At 39.0% G+C, this 21,618-nt stretch overlaps 1 protein-coding gene across 1 annotated transcript in view; it reads left to right on the top strand.

Moving 5' to 3' along the window:
• b3glcta (beta 3-glucosyltransferase a) overlaps window positions 1-21,618 on the top strand; it is an 85,202-nt gene that overhangs the window by 34,035 nt on the left and 29,549 nt on the right. The window contains exons 3-4 of the mRNA XM_080888949.1: window positions 1,971-2,010; window positions 16,664-16,773. Coding sequence (XP_080745075.1) covers window positions 1,971-2,010; window positions 16,664-16,773 — 150 coding nt within the window. The remainder of the gene's footprint in view (window positions 1-1,970; window positions 2,011-16,663; window positions 16,774-21,618) is intronic.

The following is a 21,618-nucleotide window of genomic DNA, read 5'->3' as shown; positions in this document are numbered from 1 at the left end:
GCTCTTGCATGTGATTGAACAGTCAAAACAGTCCCTCGCTGGATGATGATGATGTGTTGGAAATGTTCAGCTTTTGCTGTCAGATGACCCAGTGGATTTTCTTTTTTTTGCAATATTTGTGGCCAGAGGCAGCTGCGTCAGGAGCCCCGCTGTGCCAAAACAGTGGTCTACATAAAATAAATGAGGAGGCTCCTTTTTTTCTGACTCAACACAGATTGTATTACAAGAGTTCATAACAAAATAACTGATTTAAAATGGAAAAAAGACACAACATTACAAAATGATTTAGATTGGTGTAGGGGTACAGGGTCTATTTTGACATTTCTCATTAAAGTGTGTCACAAAGCATTAGGCCTTGTTAAGGCTTGTGTAAAAATCATTTTCATGTGCACATTATATACACACAAACATTTGTACACATACAATCAATATAATTGGCAATGTTTGACAGAGCAGGTAATTCGTCATAATGGGTGTCTTGATTTATTTTTTCCTTGTAGTCACAGTGCAGTGATTTACTGTTTCTTCTGTGCCCCAGAGTGAAGTTGTGCTGGGAGAGACAGAGTGAAAAGCATGTGGCACGCCTCTGTCACAACCACCATATATATAGCAATTTCTACACCCCTTTAATTCATACCTCCACTTTTTGAGTAGTTTCTCTTCCATAATAACCTGCTATATTTTCAAGTTGAAGAGATTTTATAAGACTAATTATCTGATAACAAGTCAGATTCTCCTGGCTTATGAGATGCTTTTTTTTCCTTAGGTGCCTTCTCTCTTCAGCTAACGAAATGATTTCAAACGAGTAATGTCTGATAAGATGAGACAGAAGCCTTGTGGGCATGACTAATGCTACTGAGTCCAATTAAGCTGATGTACCCACTGAATCAAATCACCCTGATATGATCTTGTCTGCCTGTGCATATATTGCCTCTAACTCTGATCACCTGAAAAAATAGGAAAAGACAGAGAGCATCACACATGCACAAATCACTGCTGTGTTAATGGCGTTATGGATGCCAGTTTTTTTTTGTTTTGTTTTGTTTTTGTTTTTCCAGTTTATTACATCTCATGTCAAATGCTCAATTTTGAGATTTGGTCAATTAACAGAGGGGACGTGCAGGAAACGTGCACACCACAAAAATAAATGTGTACTCACAACAGTTATAGGAAGGTGTTCAGGAGGAAAGTGGGTAAATTAATGGGCTGTTCTCTAATCTAGAAATTGTTAGTTTGTAAATGTGCTGAGATAGCACATTTATATGTAGCCTGCTTCTTGCAAATGCCACCAAACTACTGTGAATCCCTGTAACCGCTGTACCACACCCACCGACAGTGAATTTATGACTTAGTTAAGCTATCTGAAGGCTGCATCAGCTTGCCAGTGAAATGATTGTTAGTCTAGAGGAAGTCATAAATCAAAAAAGGGTTTGGTTTGTCATTATCTATTAATACTCTGCAGCTCTCGGTCTAGAGTTCTGGAAACAGGCACAACTCAGACATTCATGCAATCTTCCCCAAGACTGAAAAATTTTACTCTGAAAGATAGAGGTGAAAGACAGCTCTTCAAAGTTTCCCTGGCTTGTGATTGATTTACTCATCCTTCCATGGTCTGCAGCCAGTGCTGACAGCTCTGGAGGTGGAACAGTGCAGAATGCCTTAATTGAGCCTCATGCACAGAGCTTAATGCTGCAGGCACAAAACCCACACAATTAGGATGGGCTAATGACGTGGGGTGTCGCCCATTATATTTCCAAATATCCTGTAGGGGATTCCATATTTAGTATCACTAAGTCTTAATTAGTGATTAGCGAGAGGAAATGGAGTATTTTGCAAAAGAAAAAAGATTTTCACACAATTCATATTTTGACACTTTTTACATGATATGTTAAAACAAAGAAGAGAATGTATGTGGGTCATTATTTGAAGACTGCAATTTGAATTATTAAAAAGTCTCTCTGTCTTTTCAGAGCCAGGATGATTTGCACGTCATTCACAACAATCAGCTGGGTAAGTCTTGTATTCCTAATTAGTAGTAAAAAATAGAAAGTGGAAAAAAACTTGTGTGTTTGTGGAGCGTGTATAATTTTTAATATTCTGTGTGTGTGTGTGGTTTGCTAATAAAACACTTAAAAGCAGAAGGAAACTGGAAAATAACAAATTCGTGTTTAGGAGGGAAACTGAAAACCTGAATCACATTATCCTGTACTTGCAGTGCTCAGACAAGGGAGCATATGCTTAAACAGTATGTCCTTATCTGCTGTAGATACAGCTAAGGACACAAAGAAAATTAGTCAACATATACTATGTGTACCACTTACAGTAATTTCAAATGTTTAATTAAAAAATACAAATGATTTAGTTCTAGATCTGACTGGAACTTATTTTGGACCCAAAAGGTCATTTTACTAGTTGACAATATGTCAACAAATATAGTTTCAATCTTATAGCCACAACTGAGAATTATAACTTAATTACTTTTAGCCTGATGGTTTTTTTTTTTCATCCATTCATTACACCCCATTGTTCCATTTGTTTTCTACCACTTATCTCTGGCTGGGTCCTGGGTGTAGAGGCTATACAGGGGGTTTCAGACATCCTACTTCCTAGGAACATTGGGGTGAGATGAGATGTATAAAATCCAGTGAAGTCTGGGTCATGCAACAGATTTACTCTGAGCTCCATCTGCATCTACAAGCTCCTCACCCTATCTCTAAGCCTTAGCACAGCTATCACAAATTTTGTCTGCTTGATCTCACTCTTTCAAAAACTACCTAGAGCTCGTGAGAGCAGGTTAGGACTGGAACATACACTCACTGGGCACTTTGTTAGGTATATCTTTTCAACTGCTCAATAGAACAAATATCTAATCAGTCAATCTCAAGGTGACCTATTTGTCTATATTTGCCATGCAGACATGGTGAAAAACTTGCTGAATATCAAACCAAGCATAAACCAGACATCGATTAAACACTTGAGCCTATTTTTACTGACCATGCTCAGTTCTGTATGAGCACAGTGTGTCCATCTTCTGATGGCTGTTTCCAGAAGGTTACGGTACCGTGTCACAAAACTCAGATCATCTCAAACTAGTTTCTTGAACATTACAGTGTACTCAAATGGCCTCCACAGTCACCAGATCCCAGTATAACAGAGCGACTTTGGGATATGGTGAAATGGAAGGCTCACATCATGGATGTGAAGCCAGGAAATCTGTAGCAACTGTTGCATGATGCTATTATGTCAATATAGTTGCTACATGTTAATTGGTGAGTGTAGATCAACTAAAAGATTAAAAGCTTATCCTTTCTGCTAACCTGTACAATACCTGCATTGCTGCTGAAGCCACAGCAAGCTTTCTCTCCAGGTCACGCTGCCATATACCATTACTTTTGAACAGTATAGTAAAACTTCTTTAGGGAAACAACCCTTCCCTAACCCAATACAGCAATCCAGCATCTCATGCTGGCGGCTTCACATTTGACTCCAGACAGCCCCAGACACTGAAGGTCATGCTCTGATGAACATTCTCTGCAATAATGTACACTATAATTATAATAACAAGATAATAAAAAGGTTGTTGCATTGGTTTACTGTGTGCTTTACCACAGTAAAAGTTATTTGTGTCTCTACCATTTTTTTTGCATGGTATGATATCATAGCAATGAGAACACTGGCTTTTTTAACTACCAGATAGCAATAGTACAGCACCATGTAATGGAACAAGACTAAATAGTTATCATATTTAGTCTAAGCACAATTTTTTCCTTTACTAATAAAAATAGAGATTGTAAACAATTAATTGACCTACATTTCATTTTATAGGCAAATGGAGTATGATAAACATCCATACATTCCTAGAAGTATTCATATTTGTATGTACTTGATTATAAATACAGGTATTGCTGTCTTTGATAGTGGAGTTCTTGTATTCAATTTGATTTACAGTAGTTTGATGTTACTGTATTTGATAATTCAGATCAGACTAACTCAGTAGAACTAACCCGTAATTCCAGATGACATCCAAAGGGATGAACTATTGCTTAATATAGTTCAATTTTAAAGAGCGCTGTATGATGAAAGAATTGAATTGATATTATTGCTTGATAAAATCATGAATAATAAAACCTGAACTGAGTAATATTGGACAGTGTGAAATTTAAATGGCAAGTACTGCAAAATCAAAATAGTAAAATGGGTTTTGCTTATGCGTACCTTGAAAATTTAATCTCAGGCCCTCCAAGGTTTGGAGGCCTATCTCCACCCACCACCACTTCCCCTGCCGGTGGCGGACTCCCTCAGGTGTCGGTGTGTTGGTGGTTCTTTGTGTCTGGGGGTGGGCGTCCGGGTACACACCGGCTCACTCCTTGGCGGCCGCTTGTCGGGGCCTGGGGCCTGGGGCTCGCTCGGGCCCCCTTTGGAGGTGGGGTCACTCAGGCACAGCTGGGGGCCGGCGGAGCTCACGGGCGCGTCACTGCAACTCCCCCTGGCTTCTGCTCCGCGGCTGCTGGGCGAGCCCTCATCTGGGACTCTCCTCAGCTCTTACTGGAACAGTGGCGCGGCTGCCCCTCTGTTGGTCTTCCATGGTCTCTTGTGTTCTGGGGGCCTCTGGATGTCTGGAGTTTTGATCTCCTCCATACCCGCTTCACACCCTGGAGGACGGGGCTGTGGCCCCCCCACACTCCCTAGCAGATCATTACATGGAGAAACCTTTGGAATGCAAGCATGCTGATCCACACAGGTATGCACACATGGGTATTCACAGACGCGGACTAAAGCTTTCTTGGCTGCTGCCTCAAAGCACACTGTGCGCTGTCTATCTTGCGTGCTGCACAATATCGTTTATTATTTAGTAAATATTGATATCTATGACTAGCTAGTTTATTGTGATGGTGCTTTGTTTTCTCTATTATTATGTTACTCTTTGTTGTTTGCTGTCTCCTCTGTTTGTTTTTTTTGTTTGTTTTTTTTTTTCTCCATACAGGTGACCCAGGAGTTCTTTTTTTTTTTTTCTCTCTCTTCCCCCCCCTTCTCACCGTCTCTTCTCCCCTTTGGTTTTCTTTCTTTCTCTCCCCCTCTTTCTCTCATTCATTCCCCCTGTCCTATTTATTAAAAAAAAAAAAAAAAAAAAAAATGACAAAGGATGAACTGAAGCTCTGCCATCACGTAATGTCGCATACTGCTGTTTCTGATGTCATTTAAAAAAGAAAAAAAAAAAAAAAAAATTTAATCTTGAGAGTTTCGCAGTCCCATCTTTCTTCAACGACTTGACAGCAACCAGGAATTTCATAAGTAGAGCAAATAAAAAGATCTCATGCATGCTTTTCACGCTTCAGGGGACTCGCACAATCACCATCTGAGAGTGATTTTCGGGAGACTGCAGAGGAGTTTGGAGCCCGCTTTCTGGACCTCTGCCTGTTCATTCAACTGGGTCACCACAGACGCAAAAGCACACAAAAGCAACTTCGTAATGCTCTCATTTGGCACCTCGGCACAGAAAGGAAATACAAACAGACAGCGATCTGAAAAATGGAGCTACACTATCTGGCACTGCCATAGTAATTCCCTTTGTCACACCAGAAAAGCTACGCTCGCCTGCAGAGAATGTTGTTTGTGGGCAGGAATGTAAAAGATGAATCACGGAGAGCCAGACTCCCTTTTGTTTTAACAATACAGCAAACTTCAGGAGGTCTGACTGGATTGTTTATTTTAAAAGCCCCAGTAACATTTGATGGGTATTAGAAGTCATTCATTTAGCAATCTTTCTTCAGAGGGAGTACAGGGTGCAGACTTTAAATAAAGTAAATGCATTATGTGCAGTATGTACATGCTACAGATATTCATAGATGGAACAAAAACTAAAAAAACAGTGTGAGCCCACCGGCCATATTGTGCAATAAGTAGTGCTTTAAAAATGCAGCATGCTACATCTTAACAACAGATAACTAAATTGTTGAGAGTGTGACCTACCTAAATGCACTGGGTATAGAACTGTTCAAATACAGATAGATGCTTAGATGTGCATGTTCCCCATCAGTTTCCAGGGCTGCAAGTCTCTCCCACTGCGCTATCACCGAATGGAATCTGATTTTTTTTTTTTCATTTTACTCGGTTAAATGTGTTCTGCACATTAATTTCCAAGGTTTTGTTTGGTCTTTCATTGAAGCTCCAAAGTACCATCATAAATCTATCCCGGCAGGAGGACGTGTCTTCAACTTGTTGATAAAAGTGAGCAAATTTCGAAATGAGACTATTGTATTACATTACAATAGGTTTGTGTCTCTCATCTTATTTTTTCTCTCTTGATCAGTTTGTATTGAAGTAAAAAAAAAAAAAAATTTATTGTTCAGCATGACAAAAACAATTAAACAATCCAAAGCTTGTAAGGCCTTTATCTGTCTAGCTTAATCAGTTCAGTCATTTCATTTCACTATCACACTGCTAGTCCAAAGAGGAAAAGATCAAATGGATAAAACGTGTGTTTTATATGCATACTGGCACAGCAGAGAAGTCCGAGTTATGAATAGCAATACATGTAAGAAAAACAGAAAACTATCTCCTATTAAAACAACTTCAAAAGAAGTTCACGTGCATTGTTTGTGCCATTTAGAAATACTGTATCAGGAGGTAAAACATCTAAACAAGAATAACTTTTCTGCCAATTCCAATTATTTTTATTAGGTAGATCCAACGCAGTGTTTATAACTTACATACATGGCTAAATGAGGCAGTTTTTGACTAAAATCTATCCAGGTCACCACTTAAACCATAGTAATCCATTACTTACTTTACTATTAGGCTAATTTTAAAAGCATCAGTGGAGATGTGTGAGGTTAATTACTGACTTCATAAGAAGTCATAAAACTTTTCATTTGAACTTTTGTCTTTTTTCCCCTTCTATTAGGGACACATTAATTAGCAGCATATTATAAGAATAGAATGGAAACCTTAATACAGACATCATTAATTACATTAATATAGTCTAATGGTACCTTTGCTGTTTATTTGGGTCATCACCAGTATCTGTGTGTGGTCTTTTTTTCTAGTATATTTCTTTCATTTTCAAAATGTTTATTAAAATGTTAAATCGATGTACTAGAAAGTTGATATAATAAATAAATAACCTTAAATTGTTTTTCAGGGAATGTACCAGCATTGGGCAGATCCAAGGTGTATTGCCCAAAGCTGTGTTTTAAATCTGGATCTAAATGTATACTGTTATATAGTTGAGGTTATATACTAACTCTATTCTACATCTCCTTTTTCAGAACAAAACCTAAATGCCAGAATTTAAATCCAATTATCACTATAGCAGTCGTTAATCCTAGGAAAGCTGTGTTACTGTCCCGTATGCGGCTATATTATATTTATTCAGTGGCTCAGCCTCTCCAGGCCAAGAGGACACGCGAGAAGATAGAATGCATATCAATGTTCACAAGATGTTGACTGAACTCCTTTTTCTAACTAGTATTTCTTATTTTCCTTTTTTTTTCCCCCCTCCCTACAAACAGTGCTTTGCTGCTTGCTTGTGACAATGCTCTATTGTGTCTGTGTCTTTCCTTTATTCAAGTGGTAAATGGCTTGCACTTATAGGTCTTCTTAGAAGTTCTCAAACTCCTTTGCGTTGCTGCTTTGTGTCTCGTTCACTTTTTCCACATATTTACAATGGAGGTGCAGTTGTCATGCAAGGTGCTCACCAGCCACCGGGAGCATCCTGTTTAGTATTTTGCCCAAGGACACTTGTGGAGAAGCCAGGGATTAAATCTCTAGCCATGTGATTAGTGGAAAACCCGCTCAAACACCTGAACATAGCTGATGGCTTTATTTCATTTAATTTAAAAAGTAATTTAAAAAGCAGGCAACCATCCTGAGAAATGCAATCAGTCGTGGCATATATTGCCAAATAAGATATGAAAGCAAACATATTCCCAAAAATTCAGCTTTACAGAAATTAGAAAAAAAAATGTTTTAAAGTGATATCAAATCCATCCTCGACTCATTCGGTACTTTAATGGGTAACGAATGGGATTCATAAGCAAAACCTGGAATCTGTTAAGCGTTAATTGCCTGAGCTTCCTGAATTATTGATTCTAAGTGAGGTTTAAGGTTTGCATTCAGCACTCATTAGTCTTTAGCAGAGTTATCCATGGAGTCAGGAACTCCAGAGAACCTCTAATGAGTGTGATTATCACAGGTTGGATGCAGCTTTTTTCAGCCTGTCCTTTTACATGTTGTAATTTCTGTGTGTTTCTGTGTTACTACTTGAAGAGAATGTTTATAAAAGATTGCTTGTTTCCTTTCTTGGCTTTCCCATCTTGCTTCTACTTCATGCACAGTCTTTCCTTTCCAGTCTTTTGTTGTTGTTGTTTTTCAATGCAAGTGACTCCCTATCGTTGTCTGCTGGCTTTCTTCCTCATTCCGCTCCCTTTCTGTTGTTCCCCACTTTGGCATTTTCCTCCCTGTGTTTTATTGAGAGATATTTATGATGCTGACCTTTTCAGCAGTAAGCTAAAAGTTAAATACACCATGCTATCTATTGATCTTGTGCAGGCTAATTAAAAGTATGTATTAATAGAGGAAGATGGGTGATAGAAAATCATTTTTACTTACAGCAGGGGCCTTTGCCACACTAGATTATCATCTTTCAAGAAGGTAAATAATTTTTATTCCTAAAACTCAACCAAAAAAAAAAAAAAAAAAAAGAGGGTGTATTCATTTTGAATAATAAATCCTGGACCTGGTTGGTATTGGTGGTCATGGTTAGTGTGGACAGAAAACTGCAACACAGTTTGCTCGATTGAATTTTGTCTCTTGCGTTTTGGACACGAGGAAGGGAAAGATGGAGGGGATTTTTTGGGAGATAGATGATTCTGGGCCATCTTGTCTCGGGGAGTCCAATGATGTGAGTCACTGGAGTGTAGCAGGTTTTACAGCAGCACAATCAGCTGCTGGATGGGGGGTTTGGCCTGCTGAGTATGGAAATGAGCTATTGACATCCTCTGTCATCTCTCACTATGTGCTGGCAATGAAGGGCTCTGAATCTGTCATGGCAGTGGTATTGTTCCCACAACAGCCTAATGGCCCCCTCCACAGAAGCCCATCCCTCTAGATCTTAGCCGACTTTTGTCATTGAAATTGCACTATGGATCTGATTTCCATCTTCTCCCAAACATACAAGCATATTTCTATATGTTTGCTGCCCCTTGCCTCGAACGTGTGTTTATTTGACTGCGGAGATGGAAATACTCGGGGCTGAGATGAAATGTTTCTGTGACAGTTCCACGGACTACACACACCTGCTCTGTGACACTGATGGAAATGACAGAGCTGCAGGAGAGCCTAGAGGTCAGTGGGCTCTCAGCTCCGCTGCCACTTGGCAACATCTGCAATCCTGCTCTAAGGAAGTGTCACTATTGATTTGTGTCAGTGAGGCGACAACACAGCACGGCCAGGCCACTAGAAGAACACAATCTATATACAGCCGTGTATCTCTCTCTCGCTGTATGCCCTCCTTTCCGTGTGCATACCTAGAAATACAAACACTTCAGCCTTGATTCTTTAATCAGCCTGATCATACCCTCTTATGCGCAGAGATGCTGAAGCTGTGAGTACACACGAGACTCGAAGCCTCCCTGTGGAGTTTTCCACAGATCAGATGGTGATGGCCTTTAAAGAGTGGTTTCATGAATTGAGAAAAGCATCAGATCAGAGAGAGAGGAGGAGGCAGAATTCTCCAGTGTTTCATTTCATCCAATATATTTCAAGGCTGATACAGTCCTTTTTTTTTTTTCTATGGAGTTGCCTCTGTGGAATGCTGAATGAGGGGAGATAAACGAATACTGCTTTCTAGTTCCATCGACCTGGCAAAATAAAATCATCTGCACCGAGGGGACTAGGGCATTGGCTTCATCTCCTCAGGAACCTTCAATCTCTTTCATTCAAGGCATATTATTTTCAGCCAAGAGGGATCCTTTGATAATTTAATTTAACTGCAGAAAAAAGCACTGTGTTGTGTGTTTTGCACCAGGGTGCAACGTCACATCTGTTATTAAATAGATGAATTGATTGCATACTTTCACCTCTGGCAATTCTGCTATTAATACAGCTACTACTGCTAAGATTAATAGCACTTTTTCTGTGACAGCTGTGAAAGCAGCACATCCAAACAACCATTAAATGCAACTTGTCAAACTTGCGTAGTTACTCTGAAAGCTATGACCATGACCAAAAACACCCAAGAAAACATCTGACATCCTATCTAAATACACTAGAAACTGTTAAAGAAAAAGCAGGCTTGGTACTTAATTTAAATAGTGCAAAACTGCATTACATGTGAAGGAAAGGAAAGAGGAAAACTGGGCTACTTGGATGCTTTTTTAACTTTGCAGGACGCTGTGAAGAGTAAGAAAATCATGCCGAGCTTTTTTTTTTTTTTTTCTTTTTGTCCTTGAAACAGTCAGACATTCCCGCTGTAATAGGGCCTAAAAATACCTCCCATTTGTCAGATAGCACAACAACTAACAACCATCTCCAGCACTTCGACTCTCTTGGCACAATTACCCAGCAACAATATAGCAATCAATTAGAAATCGTACATGTGAGCGATCACACCAGCAACCTCAACCTAGCCGCAAACCTCCAAACACAAACCACACACAGTGCGTTTACAAAACACGTAACTTTTTCTCAAGTTAAATCTATATAGATCTAAGCCTAGAGGCATCCCTGTATAATCTTGCCTCCACAGTGAAAAGTGCTAGCGCCGAAGGCATTGTTTTAAATCTCGGTCCTATAATTACGTAAAGGTAGATGTATCGAGAGTGTATACAAAGGTGATTTTTACCTGAAAGGAGAAGGACAGAGAAAAAAAGAGACGAAGGAAGAGGGGTACTATAACAGGATTTTTCCTCTTCCCCTTTTCTCTCCATTGTTTGATGATTAATCGAAACCCATTAGTGTGGACTCGAGAGCAGTGAATTCTGTTTTAATTAGTTTCTTTTTTTACCCCTCATTCTCCTTTGCTTTGACGTAGGGTACGTGTTATCTACACAATGAGGGATTGGCAAACTGCTTATCTGATTTTGCTGTTAGTCTCCTGCAGCTGGTATTATTGCTGTACTGTGCAGTATCAAGAGACTGGTACCTCACTTGGGGCTTTAAAATGCACTGCTTTATGTGAAACCATATGCGCACGCACGTACACGCACATTCATTTAGCGAACTCAGCAGAAGGACATTTAGAGGTGGTGTAGGGGTATTCACTATGTAAGCTCAGCTCAGTGGAGGTTAGATCTGTTGGGAGATGGACATGCTGAGATTTAGCAAGTAATCTCCCCCATTACTAGGGCTCCAGGATGAATGGGATCTTTGTTATGAGCTGAGCAAAGCAGCGACACACCCACCGACACTTAATTAAAAAGATTTGACACAGATACTGTACTCTGACATAGTGTCTGTCCCTGACCCCGATGCTAATATCCAAACTCAGTATGGGAATAGGTTCAAGTAGTGTAATTGAGGTGGAGGCAATCCATCTAATCCTGCCAATGTCAGCACTCGCCATTCCCCTTTTTTCCTCGCACAACTGTTCCGAAGGGAAGACTGTAGACCTGTCAGTGGTGACTGCTACTTATTTGTTTTGAAAGACTAAAAAAAATACACTTTCTCACAAATCTGGGAAAGCATTGTTGGAGAATTCCTGCTGGTAATTAGAATTCAAGACGCAGTGTATTCTCTATGACTGTATTCTGTTTAAATAAGTAACTAATGGACACAGATAAAGCACGTTAGAATTATTTGGCACAGACTGTGTTGTTTGTTTGAGCTCATAATAAGTAAACGTGTACACAAGAACCCTGCACGTCCAAAGTTTCTGAGGTGCCGGCCATAACTCTTACACCTCCCCAGTTTCTCCTTCTTACTTCACCTACCTCTGAGCTTTAAATCCTTGAGAAGATTTTCAGTTGTAACAGTCATTCCAGCCAGGTGCTGCAGACTCTATTTGATGTGATGGACAGCTTACAGGATTTAAGAGTTGTCAGCTGTAATTGTACAGAGCTGGATAAAATGACAGTTTTTTTTTAGTTTTTTTTTTTTTTATTCCCTGCCTCTGGTCCTTTGGTCTCAGTTTGATTGTAGTGGTCGTGAGAGCCACAGGGTTTATATGGACTTTTTTGTGTAGCCAATGTCATTCTTCACTGAGCTGTGTCACTATTACTAGCCTGTAAATAGATTTCAAATGAAGAGGAACGGCAGCTAGCTGGGTCGACGACAAAGGTAGAATCTAAAGATGTTGTCAGCATCAGAGGCGGAGGCAGACATTTGACACACCCGGGGCTTAGCCCTAAAGGATAGTATGCATGTGGGATTTGGGGAAGGGGGGGTTGAAATGACTGAAAGATTAATAGGCTCTGTTTTGAGTTTTGTTCAAAAAAGAATGACTTCATATAGGGAAAAATATATATATCACATATGCAGGACACCTTAAACTAGCTTTTTAATTAAGCAGCGAGGCAGAACAAAGTTGGGGCTTTATCAAGACATGTGGACTAACACCCAATTCAACCAGACCCAGAACTGATCCAGAATTAAAACAGGACTACAACAGTTCAAAATCAGGACTACTTAGAACTTAACCAAGACAGAATCAGAACTAGATGATAGTAGCACTAAAAATCATCATAGACCTGCACTACACTTGTTTTTTAATTCTACCAAAGTCCACTATTTAGATTGAGAAAAGTTCATATAATTATTTAGCCTTGTTGTGCAAACAAGCCTGCAGAACTTAATAAATGTAGAATTTGAAAAATAACAAACCTAAAAAGAAACACTAGGTACGAGATACATGAGTACCTATGATACGGTGATACTTTTGGTAAACAACCATTTGACTAACATGTCTGTCTCACCTGCTCTTGTTCCACCTCTGTTCTGTCCTCATTCTCCATCTCCCTCTCTGTTCCTCTCTCTCTCTCTCTGTTCCTCTCTCTCCCTCTCTGTTCCTCTCTCTGTTCCTCTCTCTCTCTCTCTGTTCCTCTCTCTCCCTCTCTGTTCCTCTCTCTCTCTCTCTGTTCCTCTCTCTCTCCTTCTCTGTTCCTCTCTCTCTCTCCCTCTCTGTTCCTCTCTCTCTCTCTCTCTCTGTTCCTCTCTCTCTCTCTCTCTCTGTTTCTCTCTCTCTCCCTCTCTGTTCCTCTCTCTCTCCCTCTCTGTTCCTCTCTCTCCCTCTCTCTCTCTCTCTCTGTTCCTCTCTCTCTCTCTCTGTTCCTCTCTCTCTCTCTCTGTTCCTCTCTCTCTCTCTGTTCCTCTCTCTCTGTTCCTCTCTCTCTCTCTCTCTCTCTCTCTCTCTCTCTCTCTTCCTCTCTCTCTCTCTCTCTCTCTCTGTTCCTCTCTCTCCCTCTCTCTCTCTCTCTCTCTCTCTCTCTCTCTCTCTCTCTCTCTCTCTCTCTCTGTTTCTCTCTCTCTCTCTGTTCCTCTCTCTCTCTCTCTGTTCCTCTCTCTCTCTCTCTGTTCCTCTCTCTCTCTCTCTGTTCCTCTCTCTCTCTCTCTCTCTGTTCCTCTCTCTCTCTCTCTCTCTGTTCCTCTCTCTCTCTCTCTCTCTGTTCCTCTCTCTCTCTCTCTCCCTCTCTCTCTCTGTTTCTCTGTTTCTCTCTCCCTCTCTCTCTCTCTCTCTGTTTCTCTCTCTCTCTCTGTCTCTCTCTCTGTTTCTCTCTCTCCCTCTCTGTTTCTCTCTCTCCCTCTCTGTTCCTCTCTCTCCCTCTCTGTTCCTCTCTCTCTTTCTCTGTTCCTCTCTCTCTCTCTCTGTTCCTCTCTCTCTCTCTCTCTCTCTGTTCCTCTCTGTTCCTCTCCCTCTCTGTTCCTCTCTCTCTCTCTCCCTCTCTGTTCCCCTCTCTCTCTCTCTCTGTTCCCCTCTCTCTCTCTCTCTCTGTTCCTCTCTGTTCCTCTCCCTCTCTGTTCCTCTCTCTCTCTCTCCCTCTCTGTTCCCCTCTCTCTCTCTCTCTGTTCCTCTCTCTCTCTCTCTCTCTCTCTCTCTGTTCCTCTCTCTCTCTCTCTCTCTCTCTCTCTCTCTCTCTCTCTGTTCCTCTCTCTCTCTCTCTCTCTCTCTGTTCCTCTCTCTCTCTGTTCCTCTCTCTCTCTCTCTCTCTCTCTCTCTCTGTTCCTCTCTCTCTCTCTCTCTGTTCCTCTCTCTCTGTTCCTCTCTCTCTCTCTCTGTTCCTCTCTCTCTGTTCCTCTCTCTCTCTCTCTCTCTCTCTCTCTGTTCCTCCCTCTCTGTTCCTCTCTCTCTCTCTCTCTGTTCCTCTCTCTCTCTCTCTCTCTGTTCCTCTCTCTCCCTCTCTGTTCCTCTCTGTTCCTCTCTCTCTCTCTCTCTGTTCCTCTCTCTCTCTTTCTCTGTTCCTCTCTCTCTCTTTCTCTGTTCCTCTCTCTCTCTTTCTCTGTTCCTCTCTCTCTCTCTCTCTGTTCCTCTCTCTCCCTCTCTGTTCCTCTCTCTCTCTCTGTTCCTCTCTCTCTCTTTCTCTGTTCCTCTCTCTCTCTCTCTCTGTTCCTCTCTCTCTGTCCCTCTCTGTTCCTCTCTCTCCCTCTCTGTTCCTCTCTCTCTGTTCCTCTCTCTCTCTTCCTCTCTCTCTCGCTGTTCCTCTCTCTCTGTTCCTCTTCCTCTCTCCCTCTCTGTTCCTCTCTCTCTGTTCCTCTCTCTCTCTCTGTTCCTCTCTCTCTCTCTCTCTGTTCCTCTCTCTCTCTCTCTCTGTTCCTCTCTCTCCCTCTTTGTGCTGACAATCAAACCAAACACCAACATCATCAAATAATAGTTGAAACCAGATATTTACATACTCTTCAGATAAAAACACAAACACTTTTTTAATTGTAACATCAAATCAGACTAAATGTTTATTTTTTTTAGGTTGATAAATATAAAAAACATATTTGTTAACTTTAAGAGTAAAGAGAGAAACTATCTGTATTTCTTAATTGTAAATGGCACCAAATTGTATTCAAAATTGAGCCACACTTATGGAGCTCCACAATTCTTTTCCTGGTGTTTTGGTTGATATCTCTTGATTTTCCCATTTCACAGAAACAGGCTCTGTGTTTTGCCTTATATGCATCCACAGGTGTGTCACCAATTTACTCACATGGACTCAGTGATAGATTTGCTGAAGGTGAAGGTGACATAGATTAAAATAAAATAAAAAATCTGCAGAGCCATATTAGTATCTGCAGTAAAGATCTTTTCATACATTGTACCATAGGCACAGTTGCCTCCATTTTTATAATTTTTTTAATTAATATTTTGTACATTTGTACATTTAAAGGACTCTTCTATTTTTGGAGTGTATTTTTATGTATCTGTATTATATTATACATATACTTTAAAAGTGAATCTCTGTCCAAAAAATGTATTCAGTTTACTTTTTACTCACTATGAGCATCATTCATTATTCTCCCCCAGTAATTAAGGTTAGGATATGTATTATTTATTTTTTTTATTCCAATCCATTCTTCTTTGGCAGCATTTAAATAACCTTTATCAGATTTGATGGTTTTGTTACAGACTTTTCAAAAAAGTGTTTTGCTTTTCTTTCACAAATGTGGGGATAAATTTTTTTTTTTTTTTTAGAATTGAATATTGATTTATTGATTAGCATTCAAATATCTCAGTGAAAACAGAATAAAGATTACCACAGGGCAAGAAACCACGAGACAAGGCTAATCAAAAGGTACTGGCTGAAACATATGCTCATTAAATTGTGTTAAAATGTACAAAACAGTGATCTCCTGTTTTGTGACGAGGACCCAGGCACAGAGAGACTTGATGAATTTAAGAATCTTATGATTTGATAAAGAAATTTGCAGACTTTCACAGAGATGGTAAAATTATGATGACTGATAACGGAGATGCAGACAACAGACAACGAGAACAGGGAGGAACAGGGGTTTAAATGCACCAAGGAGACAGTCAGAGAAAACTCAGGACAACTGGAGACATTTAGGGATGCAGGGACTGACAGAGACGAGGTCTCTGTGACAAGTAAAGTTTATCTTGCCTGGCTGGGCAGCTCTCCTGGTGCTCAGCACCCCCAAAGCTCTGATCCTAGAATCGCCCCTGGTTTAAACTGTGAATATACTGCTGTGTATTGAAATTCCTCTTGTTTTGCATAGAAATATACTGAACAACATACAAAGCATAATATATAAGTTAACATCTACCAGAGTTCCACTGGTCAGCATTCTATTCTATAGCTTCTATTAGCAGATTTCAAACGGACATTGTTGAGCTAGTCACTTTCTCCTAACCTTGGCCTTAACATTGCTGGAACAATACTTATTTCTACTGATTTTGCAGTTGTGTAAGCCAGCTAGAAATGAACAGCTGGGCTGTGTCAACCTTTGGGTGTTACAGCACCTCAGAGAAAGACTTCTGACTGCTAATCTTTTATTAACTAAAACAGTCTGGGATGTGACATTTACATACTCTCTCCCCAAGCCAATTAAGCTCTTGATGTCCTGGTTGTTATCACCAGGCCAGTAATGGATATTAGCAAAAGTCACCTCTGTTATTCAGGCTGTGGCTCTTATCTTGCCTTGCTTGCAGAAGGTCATCGATTGCCGTGATCCTTTTTCACAGTATGTGAGCTGTCACACATTTTTGTCCTTTGTGTTCCTCCAGACCTGCGGGAGATAGTGTTCGTCATCCAGAGTCAAAGCAACACCTTCCATGTGAGGCAGGCAGAAAGACGGAGAGAGGATTTGCTCAAGCAGGCACGCGGTTTTACGAAGGTAAGACTCAATGTGCACGCCTTTTTCCTATGGTGGTACATTTTAGTATAAATATGTGTTGATCATGACATCAGCTTTCAGCATCAGTCTCATCTGAATATGAGTTCTTTCTGTTTATGTTGCTGCAGGGTGTCATAACATTCAGTTAAACTCATTTTTCATTTAAAATCTACACACTAAGGGGTTTAAACATAAACACTTTGCTAATTGTTTACTAGTTACAACGTTACTCATTGCTCATCAGATCAAATATTAAATATTAGTATTATATAATTCATGGTAGTTTCAGATTAACCTGTAAAGTACTTTTTAGTCAAAAGTATGAAGTAAGTGTAGTTTGAAATAGCTTCTCATGTGCTTTTAATATTTTATTTGTTATGGAAATCCAGTGAGTTGTCTAACTTTGATTTTCACATGTATCACTGTGACCACTTACATACTTAATAATCATCATCAAAAGTTTGTTTGTTTGTTTGTTTGTTTTCAGCATTTTAAGGGATTTGTAAACTCCCAGTAAGAACATCAGCATTATGTCAGCCTGGCTTTTTTTCTTCAAGTCTATTCAGAGTAGATTTAATGTAGTACAATGCATGATATAATCTATTCAGTTAAATAGTCAATGCAGTGTTGCTAACAACAATATTACATTCAATTAAAGGAATCTAATCACTCGCTGCATTTATTCTATTAAAAGACTTTTTTTCTTCCTCAGTATTCTTGGATTGGTCACTGAGTTGGAAACAATATTGTCTCAGTCTCCTGCTCAATGCTGTGTATCTTGTATCCAGAGTATTGACTAGCTGTGCCGAATTTAGAGCAAGTCATTTTTTCTGATTCGTGTTACCACAGTAATATAAATAAATAAATTAATAAACAATACAAGCTAAATGTAACAAAACATTTAAGAAGAAATTTATACATAGAGGGAAACCTTACAGCACAAGACAATTAAAACACAAAAATTTAATTCTAAATGAAAACAGCAAAAGTGGATAAGTGGAAGAAAATGGATGGGTGAACGGATGGACAGATGGATAGATGATATAAAATTAGCTCAAAGTGGAAGCAGCGAGAAAGCCCACTTCTAAAAACATGTCTTTAAGAGACATTTAAGAAGACCGGGAGTGTGTCAATTTGATCTCCTTAGGGAAGTTGTCTCAGAGAGTGGGTGTCCTATCAGAAAAGCCTGGTCACCCTTCGTCCTCAGCTGAGAGAGGCGTTTTTAAAAATAAATTATAGACAAGTTGTAGTTTAGTTTGTTGTAGTTTCTTGACCCAAACATGTGTATAAGGAGTTTTAGAAATTGAACTGATATTGGTGAGTCTCCTGAGTTCCATAAAGAATGAGGAGACAATAGAGATGACATGCCTGTTCAAGCCAAGGAGCTTTGTCGCAAGTGACAAAATATTTGCCAAAATTCATGGACAAACACCCATGATGTGTTGTCGTATATGCTTGCGCTCCATCAGGACCACTAGATAAAGATTCACGTAAAGATTACATCAGTCATATTTATTAAAGGAGGTTCTGTGCCATCCAGTATTTGATCATGGATAAAATATGTTGAGTTGATGAATGTCATTGGGGTTTAAAGAGATGTGCAGCTGCATGTCATCTGCACCGAAATGGAAATTCACACTATATCTACAGATGGCATACCTCAAGGGTGACATGTACAGAGAACAAAAAAAGGTCCAAGGACAGACCCCTGAGGTACTCCATGGGTCATTTTTATAGAGGATGACCATGAATTGCCAGGTTTTACACTAAAAGACCTATCCTGTAATAAGAATAAAATCACTTTAAAAGTGGACCAGAAAGATAAAGACACTAGAGTGTGTTCCTGAGAGAATATATATATATATATATATATATATATATATATATAATATATATATTTTTTTTTTTTTTTTTTTTTTTTTTGTCATAATGGCCAGTCAAGCTTTGGCTAGTTGATGATACCTACTCTGTCCCATAACTGTAAATGTCTTTTATTGTTTGTTTCTGTTTGTTTGTTGTTTGTCTTCAATTTAAAAAATGAAAATAAAAAGTCTTATAAAAAAAAAAAAGTGGACCAGAAATGCTAAATAATAATACATTTCAAAGACATTTATTGAAATGCCTTTAACATTGTTAAAGGCATTTCAATAAATATTTTCCAGCATCACTGGCAATCATCACTCTAAGGAGTGCAGTGTCTGTGCTGTGGTTTACTCTAAAACCCAACTGAAGTGTTTCAAAAAAGTCTGTTCCCATTTTAAAAAAGCAATCAGTTTTTCAGCAACAACTTTAAACCCTTCCCTTGAAAATTACTGGAGCCTGTATTGTCTTCTTTTTTTGTCTCATCTTTGTGTGAAAACAACCCCACAGGCGCACACTACACCACAAGAATTACAAAGTCCAAAAATAAGAAATTAGATTTAATGTCTACTTAAATTTTTATAGGTCAGATTTTTTTTTTTTTTTTTGCATGCTTTAATAGCTGGTACACTTTAAAAATATGTTTGCTGTAATAAACAGTGGCCTCAGTTTATGCAAGATGACAAGACTTGTCACGATGAGATTTAGTTACACTAATCCACATCACGTTTTATGAGACGAGACAGACTTGCCACATCATGTTCTGTTTGCATTTGAGATCTCAGAGATGACTGGCATTTTAGCATCTGTTGAATGCAATTACACAAACTAATTTCAGAGCCGGCAGCTTCTTAAAGACACATCAGTAAAGGCTTAACAGCTTTTTAAAGAGTTATAAGATTTGTGATAAACCAGAATTTTGATTGAAATGCACAAAAAAAAGCTCACGGGGAATGAATGCTGCTGTTACACAAAGGCTGCATATTCAACACGTTAACACGTTAAAATTTAATGTGGGTCTGTATGAAACATGACTTAACCCAAAATTAAAATCTAGTAGAATTTATAAAGCATGAAATATCAGATGGAAAAAATGCAAATGCAAAAAGGGGGAGAGAGGACAATGGGAACAACAATTTTCCCTCTTATACTTGCATTTCTTTTTCATTAAAACCTTTTATTTCATTGTTTACCTTTACCGTGTTCAGTTTTTAATTCCATGACTTAATAAAATGTAGTCTTTTGCTTGTGCATTTAATTTTAATTTTAATCAGCAAAATAATTCTCATTTAATAAGTCCACTAAATGAATCAAGGACATCTGTATCTGTAATAGCACAGCTTTTTAAATTCCTTTTTAATTGAACGCTAAAATTGACAAAGAAAAATTACTTCACTGCGACAAATCTCTTATTTTTAATGGAAAAAAACATTTTCTTATCTGAAGCTGCTATAGTTTAGGTTTGGATAAATCCAGGCACAATCATCTTTGAGTAGTTGGTTAATGATAGGGAGTGATAGTGGCAGTGATGAAAGCAACTACCGATAACTACTGTTAGAGCAAGGAGAGGAAGGAGCAGTGGTTTGCTCCATAATAAAAACTTGGCGCTGTGTTGACCCATCCATCCACCAGGATCTCAGAGCACAAAAAGTGAGCTAAACTTTTGCTCCTGACATGAATGAGAATTTACATTCTTTCACTCTTTTGTTTTTCTGTTCATCTCTATAAACGGACAGACTTAAACATAGCTTAATAAGGTATCTACAGTAGTCATCCAAGTAAGGCCTCAGTCACACACCCCTAGAGTCTGACCAGTGCCTATGGCAGTAAGTGTATATCCTGACTGACTGGCAGCGAGTGAAGGTTGGAATTTTGCTCACTGGGGAAATTGTTTGCAAAGAGCTGCACCAGAAATCTCTTTTGTCACTAGCGGATTGCTGCGGTCCCCTGTAGTTTGTTAGGAAGACGCTGACTTGTCTGCAAACACTCACCATTTTAATTCACTGAGTGCCACATGAACACACTTTGACTGGCCTTCAGAGTAACAGTTGTGTCATACCACTACAGCCAACACAATTCAGATTGCAAGTTTTACTTTGAAGGTGAACATTCTCTAATTCCAGTTTGCATCACACATTTGACAGTAGTGCTTGCAAGTGTTTGTATAAAAGATGCCAACTTAACTGCAAACTACTGGTGACTGTAGCACCAGTAGTTTGTATTAGAGATGGCACGATACCACTTTTTTATGTCCGATACCGATATCATAAATTTGGATATCTGCCGATACCGATATGAATCCGATATAGTGTTTTTTAATCAACAAAACTGTTTTTTTAAAAATATCTTGCTGCATTTTGTATAAGTTCATACTCAAGTTTAAAACAACAACTACACTAAAGCTATTCTGTTATACCTGTATGCAAAAAAAATATTTCATAGTTCAGCAATACTGATCAATCTAATAAACTTAAACCTACACCATCCTCCCTATTCTGGTATTTTAAAGAGTACTTAGCGTAAATATTAAGCAACCTAACTAATAGGGTTCCAACTCCCAGCATCAACAAAAATAAATAAATAAAAAATAGGGAACCACCCCTCACGCTCCACCTCATGACGCTTAATCGACGTAATCAACCTTAATTTGATGCAGTGTGAAAAAAAAATGCACAGAAATCAATTATTTTTCAAGAAATATTAAATAGATTCAACATCTTTCTTCAACAAAATTGCAGACTGCACAGATGGTACCTTCCCAAAGGAAACAGTACTATAGCTTACTAGGGTATTTAAATTAGACTTAATAGTTACTATATACAGTAATTGACTTCTATTCATTTTACATCAAATTAAAACTTTGGGTGTCAGATAATTATTTATTAAAAGTGTAGCAAGTACATAAGCTAAAATAATTTATGTTGGTTATGAGTAGTTGGGCTAATTCAGAAGATATCAGATTCGGCTCTAGGAGGTGAGTGAAGT

The sequence above is a fragment of the Rhamphochromis sp. 'chilingali' genome, assembly GCF_963969265.1.
Source record: "Rhamphochromis sp. 'chilingali' genome assembly, chromosome: 8".
Classification (NCBI taxonomy): Eukaryota; Metazoa; Chordata; class Actinopteri; order Cichliformes; family Cichlidae; genus Rhamphochromis; species Rhamphochromis sp. 'chilingali'.
This window is presented reverse-complemented; position numbering and strand designations above follow the sequence as displayed.